Source organism: Pyrus communis, chromosome 2 (genome assembly GCF_041283825.1).
Source record: "Pyrus communis isolate YQ-2024b chromosome 2, ASM4128382v1, whole genome shotgun sequence".
Lineage (NCBI taxonomy): Eukaryota > Viridiplantae > Streptophyta > Magnoliopsida > Rosales > Rosaceae > Pyrus > Pyrus communis.
Window position 1 is genome coordinate 17,686,135 of NC_142566.1, and position 10,739 is coordinate 17,696,873.

General features: G+C 36.1%; 1 protein-coding gene across 1 annotated transcript; it reads right to left on the reverse strand.

Moving 5' to 3' along the window:
• Positions 1-7,145: 7,145 nt before the first annotated feature.
• LOC137747100 (peroxidase 73) lies at positions 7,146-9,676 on the reverse strand. The gene is made up of 4 exons (XM_068487110.2): positions 9,118-9,676; positions 8,794-8,994; positions 8,337-8,502; positions 7,146-7,883 (listed from the first exon to the last, which is right to left on the reverse strand). The coding sequence occupies exons 1-4, from the start codon at positions 9,331-9,333 to the stop codon at positions 7,489-7,491; spliced, it is 978 nt and encodes a 325-aa protein (XP_068343211.1). The 5' UTR covers positions 9,334-9,676; the 3' UTR covers positions 7,146-7,488.
• Between the last annotated feature and the right edge of the window lie 1,063 nt (positions 9,677-10,739).

Genomic DNA, 10,739 nt, shown 5'->3' on the forward strand with positions numbered 1-10,739 from the left:
TATTAACCAATCACGTCGCGCCACGTGTCATAATCGGTTCACAATCTTTGAGGATAGATTTCCATCAGATTTTTAACGAATGACGACATGCCACGTGTCATAATCCGTTCACAATCTTTGAGGATAGATTTCCATCAGATTTGTAACGAATGACGGCATGCCACGTGGCATTATGCAGAACCTAATCATTTCTGAATCCTCTATATAATCCACCATCCATCCTCACAAATCTCACACCAAAATTCTCAAGATCTCTATCGTTATTCATAGTTTCTGCTTCCTTATTCACAAAAATTTGTATCATTATTCATAGTTTCTGTTTCTTTCTTTCAATGTCGTCTTCTTCTTCCTCAAGGATGATGTGGGAATACAATCAGGAAGAGGAAGAATTGTTTAACGAATCTGAAGCAATCTTCAATCACCAGAGGGTAAGAAATGAGAGGGAAGAGGATGAGGAGCGTCAAATGAGAAATGACGAAGTTTAATCGTAACATGGGGCTAGAGTTCCAAGTTTAGTAAATAAATAATACAAACAAACAAATAAATAAATAATACAAACAAACAAATAAATAAATAATACAAACAACATAATTATAATGTAACAAATAAGTAACAATAAATAATAAATTGTTACCTGATCCGAGTAATTTTCCCCACTTCGAATATTATTACTAGCTTGTGCCAAAGCGTCTCTCCACGTACTAAACGATTGGCTAAGTAATTTCCAACGACTGGACATCGATTCTTTGGTTCTTTTCCCACCAATTTTCTCAAGAAAACTGGTATGGATAAGACTCCACATTTCTCGCAACTGCATCTCATTACCCGTAAGCGAACTATGAGTAACTTCAACCCAGCTAGTACACAACGCAACATCTTCAATAAGCGACCAATTCGTACCTGCACCAGTGGTCATTTTGTTGAAAAAAAATGGATTCAAACTTTGAGACAAAGAAAGGAATGTGATTGAAAGTAGTTGAGAAAATATGAAATTGTTGTGTAAGGTAGATGATAATGAGAAGGTATTTATAGAAAAGTAAAAACAATTTTTTTTTTCAATTTTTTTCAGATTTTTCAGATATTTTTTTGAATTTTTTTTAAAATTTTTATTCAATTAATTAATCTCTGCCGTTGGATATAAAAAAATTTGAATTTCAACGCTCCAGATTGTGCCACGTGTCACAACGGTAACTTTTCAGATTTTTTAAACTATTTTTTCATTTATTTTTTAATTTATAAAGCATTTTAATATCCACCGTTGATCTCAGATCGAACGATGGATATTAAATCTGACACTTTTTTTTTTTTTTACCGTTGAGATCTAACGGTCCACATTAAATGACCGTTAGGATCTAACGTACCGTGGGAAGCCACGTGGCTTCCCAACGGTAACTGACAAAACCCTTTTTTTTCTGATTATTGTGTCGGGACGCGCCCCCACGCGCGCGTGGGGTGCACGCGCCTGACACAAAAAAAATTAAATAATACGCTGACGCCACCCTGGCGTCAGCATGGCGTCATCCTCACCTCGGGCTCAAGGCCTGGCAATCCCTCATGGGGCCCTCGGGCCTCCCCCATCCCCCGGCCTGCCTCACGCTGGAGGCCATCCACCGGCCCTCGGGCCTTTGTTCTGGAGACTGTCCCCCGAGCAATTTGCTACGGTGGGAATGCTCTTAGTGTTTTACATGGGAACGAATGGGTTGGGTCTTGGTTAGGCCCCAATACATATTTTCAATCCAAACATTGCCACCTTTAAATATGATTAAGCCATTAATGTTGGCTTTATTATGTTTAAACGTTTACCTTCGCTTGTTGGAAAGTACTTAAGGCCTAAACCTGCCGAGTCGTAGAATTCTGATACTCCAACTCGTCGGCTTGTTATCTCGGTATGTCAAAATTATCCTCGACTGAAATCGTATCACCGTCGAGTCTCGCCTTCTTCGACACGAACTAAGATTATGAGCCTAGACTGATTATGCAACTAATTGTTGGAAATTATATATTATATATTATAGTATATAATTTTAATAATTGAATGAAAAATATTGTTAACCAATTTCTTAGAAAGGTTATGTTGTTTAGTTGTATTCCCTTGATAAGTGATGTATACTTATAGATGAAAAGTTACATCTCTTTGATAAGTAGAAATTGGATTCTATATAAACCCATGAAACCATTGGTATTAAATAGAGAAAATTAGAGTTAATTTTTACTCTTTAGAAATAGAGTTTCCCTACTTTGTTTCTCTCATGCTTCGTGTGTCAAATTCCGAGTCGTATCTTGAGACTACGGAATATATAAAGTTCGCCAGAGTCCGAAGATTGAAGTGCTTTGACTTCAGATTATAGATTGTTGAATCCTGGGAGACGGACGCCTACCGAACTACAAGTACAAGAGTAGGGGCGAAATTTTGTCTTTAGGACATTGCATTTATGCAAGCCTCAATCTCCAAGTTTGTCAGTTTTTCTAACATTCTCTTTAGTTGTTTATATTAATCTCATGTATAATTGATGTTGTGAATTTCTTTATGATTATTATCATTGGAATTATATTGTTATTTTTCATATTTTCTAATATTGCTCCAACAATCTAAAGACAGAATTTTTCTCGTGGAATATTAGAGAGTATGAGTCTGAGTACATAATAGAAGAAGTTAAAATGAATAACATTGAACATAGCCCTAAACGCTAAGTAGAAGAAACTCTGATTTTGCTTTGGAAAATTTATGGGGCTGGATTTTATGTGTATATTGATGTGCTTGATATATACAATAATGTTTGTACGTTACCACACTAGTGGTAATTGCATTGTGTATATACTGGAAGATGTTTTTTGATTTTCATCTGGCAGTTATATGTGTGCTTTCATTGTCTGCATATGTATGTTACAGCATATATGCCTTCTTGGCCTAGTTATTCTCACTAAAATGAATCTGCCATGCGTATGAGATTATAAGAAAATTAATAAATAGATATTTCTACATATGACAGTGATAGGATATTGATGTCTCTGACCATTTACCACCATGTTAAAATTTGAATTGTCATATAGGCTGATGCCCAGAGCGTTTCTTTCAGAGAAAACATGGATATATTGATAATATATGTTACACTGCAATCATGAATCTTTTGTTTCACATATGCGATTCTCATGATTCAATTGCATCATTCATGAATATCTGGCAAGTATGTTTGGCATTGACTTTTCTATTAGAAAGGAGGTGACGGTTAAGTGAAATGGCTTGATTCAAAAATGTGCATTATTTTCAAATCTAAAAGGGCAATAATGTTCTTTCTTGGGACAATTGAAATCAATATTTGATTGGGTACGAGGATGATTAATCGGGTTTTGTTGAGAAAACCCTTATATTCATAAAGATGTTAGCGAAAGCTCTTGATGAAGAGTGACTACCCAAATAAAATGGGGTTGTTTTAAATTTGTATTGAAACAGTTTGGAAAACTCCAGTAGAAGATATGAATCCAACTTCCATGGTATCATAGAATATAAGATAAGTGCAGATTATTCATATTTATTCATGGAAAGAATGGAATACATATGAAGGACATTGAACAATTACTCAGGCATATGTGTGCATATGCAAAATTGGATTTAATCTTTAGTCATGTTCAGTCATGATAAGAACCCAGAAAGTGGATGAATTTGGCTTTGAGAAGCAACAAAAATAAACTGATAAACTGAACTCATTTTAGATGAGTTATCTATCAACGTCGAAAGATGCTTATTTAATTATGGGGTCAAGGTCCAAGACTTATATTGAACCATGTGGCGGTTAAGTCGCAGAAAGATGCAACTATTTAACTAATGGATGGTTTTGTAATGTGGTGGGATTGAAAATTGAAATCTGCCATTTGAGATTCAAAGAAAAAAGCATGCCATTTGAAGTGCTGCTTTTGACAGTGAAAGGGTAGGACCTTCCTAACTAGTCATTGACATATTCAAATGTGTTCATGGGCTGGTATGTAAACTTCTACATACCGACTGGATGTATTATCATATAGTGATAATAATGTTGCAAAATCATTTATATGCTTTCTTCGAAGTGATACACATTTATAAATTACAAGAGGCCCAATGTGACATCCCACATCGCCCAGGGGAGTGATCTTTAAATGTATATTCCCTTCCCTACCTAGCACGAGGCCTTTTGGGAGCTCACTGGCTTCGGGTTTCGTAGGAACTCCGAAGTTAAGCGAGAAGGGGGCTAGAGCAATCCCATGATGGGTGACCTACTGGGAAGTTGCTCGTGAGTTCCCAAAAACAAAACCTTGAGGAAATGGTAAGCCCAAAGTGGACAATATCGTGCTACGGTGGTGGAGCGGGCCCGGGAAGTGATCCACCCCGGGCCGGGATGTGACAATTTGGTATCAGAGCCTAACCCTGGCCGTGGTGTGCCGACGAGGACGTCGGGCCCCTAAGGGGGTGGATTGTGACATCCCACATCGCCCTGGGGAGTGATCTTTAAATGTATATTATCATCCCTACCTAGCACGAGGCCTTTTGGGAGCTCACTGGCTTCGGGTTCCGTAGGAACTCCGAAGTTAAGCGAGAAGAGGGTTAGGGCAATCCCATGATGGGTGACCCACTGGGAAGTTGCTCGTGAGTTCCCAAAAACAAAACCGTGAGGGAATGGTAAGCCCAAAGCAGACAATATCGTGCTACGGTGGTGGAGTGGGCCCGGGAAGTGATCCACCCCGGGCCGGGATGTGACTCCCAAGATGATATTGAGTGTCATTTAAAGTGATATTAATATAAAGAAATAATCATGAAAGTGTGGGGGTCTTTTAGAAAGGACAAGACCATACTGAAAATGTGAAAGACATTTTGCAGATTTGAATTCGACATAATAATGCTTATTAAGTAAGCATATGAATGGACATGGCCGTTGGGTCATGCATGTTAATAACAGCAAGGAAAGAATAAAAGCAAAGAAGTGATTTTCTCATAATTTCTAGTGAGGCATGAAGGCCTAAAAAGATAGATTGAGCCTATCTTAGTTGTTCCTTACTTCTTAAAGTGGAAAATGTGATCGGTTTAATGATAGCATTAAAAGAAACTACAATTATGAAAGAATTGTAGGGGTTGGTTAAAAGTAGTTTGCTAATTGAATGACATTTAAGATGTCATCTCTTGTAATGAGTAATTGTTTAAGGTATGGCAAGCTTAGAGATCTTCTTATAAATACCTTAAATGTGGGGGGAGTTTACCCAAGTGCTTATTGTTAGCAAATTACTTAGTAATTAAGTCCTAATATAAATTTTGAGGACTTCACATTTCAAACAATGTCAAACAACTACTCCCGTATGAAATATAATTTCATAATATGAAAGTGCACACCATGAGAAGAGTCAACCTTAGTGATACCAATTATTAAAGGTTTGACTAGAGGGTGAGTTGATCATCGAGGGGAATGAGGCTAAAGCCAACACAACTAATGAATCAGCCGAGCGGAAATCTAACTTAGTTGATTGGAGATCCCATGGTCTAAGTTCAATAGGCAAACTGGTTGGGCATGATTAAAGAAGTTAACACACTATATACCTCATTCCTATGATGGAAGAAGTGTGTTGTCTGCAGAAGTTTTAAGATGTATATTTATACTTAATGACAGTGATATCTTATAAATAAGAGGAATATAGCAGACTATTCTTAATCAATGGTCACCTATGTGAGAGTAGAAGTGGGTCGCTTCTATGAGTATGAGATGGTTAAATTCTCTAAAGCTCTCATGAATCCGGGATTTGTTCAGGACCAAAATGAACATAACCATATGAACTGGAATATATTAGGATTAGTGGTGTGTGTTGCTTATTGTCTCGGTTTACTACTGCGGTGAACAGTCCAAGATTTTATATTCACTGCGTCACCAAGTAAATCCAATAAGTATTCACTAGGATAGGTTCAAGTCCAAAAGACACCTCTCCCGATGCATCTCTTGTCCGCTTGTACTCTCAAATTCTTCCTAATTTTTTATTCATGTGGGGGATTGTTGGAAATTATATATTATATATTATAGTATATAATTTTAATAATTGAATGAAAAATATTGTTAATCAATTTCTTAGAAAGGTTATGTTGTTTAGTTGTATTCCTTTGATAAGTGATGTATACTTATAGATGAAAAGTTACATCTCTTTGATAAGTAGAAATTGGATTCTATATAAACCCATGAAACCATTGGTATTAAATAGAGAAAATTATAGTTAATTTTTACTCTTGAGAAATAGGGTTTCCCCATTTGGTTTCTCTCATGCTTTGTGTGTCAAATTCCGAGTCGTGTCTTGAGAGTATGAAATATATAAAGTTCACCAGAGTCCGAAGATTGAAGTGCTTTGACTTCGGATTATAGATTGTTGAATCCTGGGAGACAGACACCTACCGAACTACAAGCACAAGAGTAGGGGCAAAATTCTGTCTTTAGGACATTGCATTTATGCAAGCCTCAATCTCCAAGTTTGTCAGTTTTTCTAACATCTCTCTTTAGTTGTTTATATTAATCTCATGTATAATTGATGTTGTGAATTTCTTTATGATTATTATCATTGGAACTATATTGTTATATTTCATATTTTCTAATATTGCTCCAACACTAATTCTCATTTAATCTAGAAACCAATCATGACCTTTTCATCCAAAATCCAATCCGGATCCTCAAGCATCTAAGTCAAATATCATCAAAAGTCAATCCTGATGGTTAAATTTGCCTAGGACTCAGCCATGTCACCAACAATGCATTACTAGGTTGAGACTCACAACCTTTTTTTTTAGGGTTACTTCTAATAGCTCGGCTGAAACCAAAATTTTTCAGGCCCAAACAAAATCATCTTGATCTTTTAATCTAGCGCCTCCAGACATATGGGTCGAGCATGCAAAACCGGGTATACACTCATACAAAGATGTGATATTTGATTTGGTTCGGCTTAACTCATTTACTATGCTTGCTTAGCACCATTTTTTAAACAACCAATGGTGGATGCTAAAGAAGTAAAAGGAAATAAAAAAAGGATGATAATAGAGCATTCGATAAGCTTCTCCGATCCAAATTTAGGGTATGATTACAAATCTGTAAGTTTAGGTGCACCGAAGTATTATTGTGGTTGCTGTCTGATAAAAAGTATAACATCTGTTTCTTTAAACTCTCACTAATTTATTTCAAGTTGCAATGAAAAGAAACAAAAATAATTATAAAAAGAAAAATGAATTGGGCCATCATGTTGTTGCACTTAGGATATTTGACACAATGTCATCCTATCGATTATTTCATATAGAACCAGCTCAATCTACATTATTGGAGTTACAAACCTTATTGTAAGAGTCAAATCTCTCCTATTTTTTTAACTTCTTCATTTTCCTCTCTCTTTGTTTATTTCCAATCCTTTTTTTTTTTTTTTTTTTCTGATAAAGAAAACAGATGAACTGAAGCTGAGTTTGATCAACATTCAGTTTAACCAATTTCCATTTTTTCCCTCTCAATTAAAAACACTGCAATCGCGACGAATATTACCGTTCTTGCCGGTCTTCACTCCGACACGGCCCAGCTTGGTCATAGCGGTAATAAAGGCCTGGTTAAAAGCCGCCTTGTTTTTGGCCCACGTTCTTACCGTGGGCTGCGATCTGCTGTCCGTATAAAGGACCTGGTCCGAGGTAAATAATCCTTTCCCTTCCACAAGATTCTGAAAGTATACATTGTCAAACGTCCTGGGCGTGGTTGGGTCCATGTTGATGGCTATGTCGGGGTCTACATTTTTGGGACACATTTGTTGAAGCTGCGTTGCGTACGCTTTGTTCAGCGTGGGGTCCACTGGGTTACTATAAATCCGATTTGAGAACTGGTTGCAATGAGAGAACCCAAGGGTGTGTGCCCCTGCAAATTAAACACAGTTATTAGTGCCCTTAATTAGTGCATGTCAAGGAACCATAATGCTGCTTAGTAGCAAATCAATACGAGGATATGATCAATTGTTTTCCAACAAAGTTTGATGAAGAATAATTGATGAAATACTTATTCAAGAATCACAAAGTATGATTCTCTAATATCAATACACATTATCTATTTCGATGATATATTTTTTTGAGTTAAAAACAATGTTTCTTGAAGGATAATAAAAATTTTTAAAAGCACTTTAAATAAAAACTAGCAATTAAATTCTAAATATTGCAAGTATTGTGTATGTTTAGAAAAAAAGGCTAATTAAGAACGTTAATTCATGCGGATGATTGTTAGCTATCAAAATAGGTAGACAGACTTTCACTAGCATAGGTCTTAGGTTTTAGTGTATGATGTGTCCCATTGACGAGAGCATAAAACACGTCTTACCTGAAAGAGCAACCATGTCAGCTTGGGACAACCCATGGGAAGCAAACAGGGAATTGAGCTGGTTCAAATTGAAGGTTGACTTGGGTAGCTTCCCATTTACACTCGTAGAAGTTGAGCTTAGTCCATCCAATCTTCCCAACTCAACAGAATATGAAGGTCCCCCAGACTGCAGAGTTAACACATTTGATTGTAATTAACATTACCGTAATAAAAATGTAAGTAGTTATCACAACTACCCTGCATGGCAAAATAATAATAGACCAATGCCCTTTATATTGTCGGACTTTAAATTTAAACCATACATTCTGACAAACGTTAACCTGATTGATCAGGTCATGATTTCAATTCATAATCTAGCGACAAACGAAAATTTCCAATATCAAAAAGCAAAAAAAATATTTTTTTATAGAGAAAAAAAAAATCAATTAAAACAAAGTCCTTGTGATTAACAAATTACCAAACCAATAACATCTCTGGTGGCCAAGGCAAGAATATCAGCACAAGAGACTTTGTTTTTGCATTGAGGAACTGCATCAACGGCTGCTTTCGCTTTGATCACCGTATCAAACCCATCTCCGGCTAATGACAAATTATCCGGATTGTCCTTTTCTGCCTTGTTGTTTGCAGTGGAAGCAACTATAACGGAAGCATCACATCCCTATACATTGATTTCACAACACAACAAAACAAGGCTAAGATTTTGATCGAAATTTGGAAACCCGTGTAGAAAACTTGTTATAATTTCTACAATTTAGGGTTTAGATAGCGTTTAAGTGATTACCTCGACAAAGCAATCGTGGAAAAAGAGACGGAGCGTTCCGGGAACCGTGACGAATGTTTGCTGGAATTTCTTAGTGACAGCATCTTTGACAATGCTTTCAACGTTGGGGCAGATATTGGCATAGTAGTTTGTTTTGAGCTGCGCCGATGTGGGACAAAGGAGTAGACACAAACTGACGCAAAGTGACCATACTAGAATAAGATGAAATCGACCCATTCGACCAAAAATTTTATTTTTTCAGAACACAGATATGAAGAGAGAGAGAGAGAGAGAGAGAGAGAGAGAGAGAGAAGAAGAAGAAGAAGAGCAGACTGAGATTTTGAATGGTAGGGTGGAGGAATATATAAAAAGAAGAGGGCGCTTAAGTCTATATGGGCCAGTTGGATTGAGGAATCTTTTACCTTTTTTAATATAGACAAGCAGGTTCATATTAAAGCAAACGCATTTGAACGTAGACTAGTTATCGTGTGTTCGAAAGAGACATTGATTTGGGCCTGTCAAATTTTCAGTTGCCGCAGCAGTTTACCTTGTCCTTAGTGCTCTGCAACTTTGTCCGAATGTTTGAGTTTGTACTAAAATAATAAAATATAGTGATTTTAATCTAAATACGTGGTAACAACCCTAATATAAAAAAGGAAGTTTAACGAAAAATTACAGGTACTGTTTATTTTAACGAAAAGTCATATTTTTTATATTAAAATGTCAATCTTAGTACTATTTACGTTACCCTTTATTTTATTCTTATTATTAAAACTCAAAATTTTTAAACATTTTCTTTAGCTTTCTTATATAAAAATGATTTGAGAAAAGATGAAAACGCGGTCTAAAAGTGGATTTGGAGGCTGCTAAAGTAGACAAGACACAACTATACCGTAGACTGGACGTTAAGGTTCCTGTGGCCTAGCCGTGGCTTTCTATACCAGAATAGTGTAATGGACCAGCCACTTGGCATAGATCCAGTGTTATAAAACATGAGTCATGACAATAGGTTTTGTAATTTGTTATGTATAATTTAAAGTTTTTTTTGTTTGTTTAAGGTTAATAACGTGAGCTTTTTAACAGATTGACAACTAAGTATTGTCTATATGATTAAGATGATGGGGAATGGTTAACCAAGATGGACCCGGTTTGTGGATAAGAACTGACTAAATTGCTAGTGCCTTCCCAAATTAATTCTAGGTAGATAATAAAACAAATGGAATTATGCATTATCTATCGGATATAGACAATGATATATAATGTCTGTGCCTAGTGATTACAGTAAACAATTATCTATACTATAGGTGAATATATCAATTTTCTTTTAGTTGAAATCTCATTCTAAATAAGAATTTTGTGGTTTCAGAAAATCGACCTACAAATGGATCATGAAGAGCTTTTTTCTCTTGTCCACTCGAGTCTTGGGTTATAGAATGCTAATTCTAAGAATGACTGATATTGCTTTTTGACTCTTACTACTCAAAAGTAGACAGCTAGCTACTGTGATTTTTAGACCTGGTTTGGTACTGAGGTGATTTTGAAAAAAACTGGTATAAAAAAAAGCTGGGAGCTGTTTTTGTGTTTAGTAAACATTTAGCTTCAGTTTTTTTTTTCACAGTTTTGGGTGAAAAAAAGTCAAAAAT

Bases quoted from the DNA above. Each gene is read 5' to 3' on its own strand.
- LOC137747100 (XM_068487110.2), bottom strand. From the start codon at position 9,333: ATGGGTCGATTTCATCTTATTCTAGTATGGTCACTTTGCGTCAGTTTG. The intron at 8,995-9,117 runs GTAATCACTTAA...ATCAATGTATAG, and splicing joins TCCACGATTGCTTTGTCGAG to GGATGTGATGCTTCCGTTAT. The intron at 8,503-8,793 runs GTAATTTGTTAA...TTAACTCTGCAG, and splicing joins CCAGAGATGTTATTGGTTTG to TCTGGGGGACCTTCATATTC.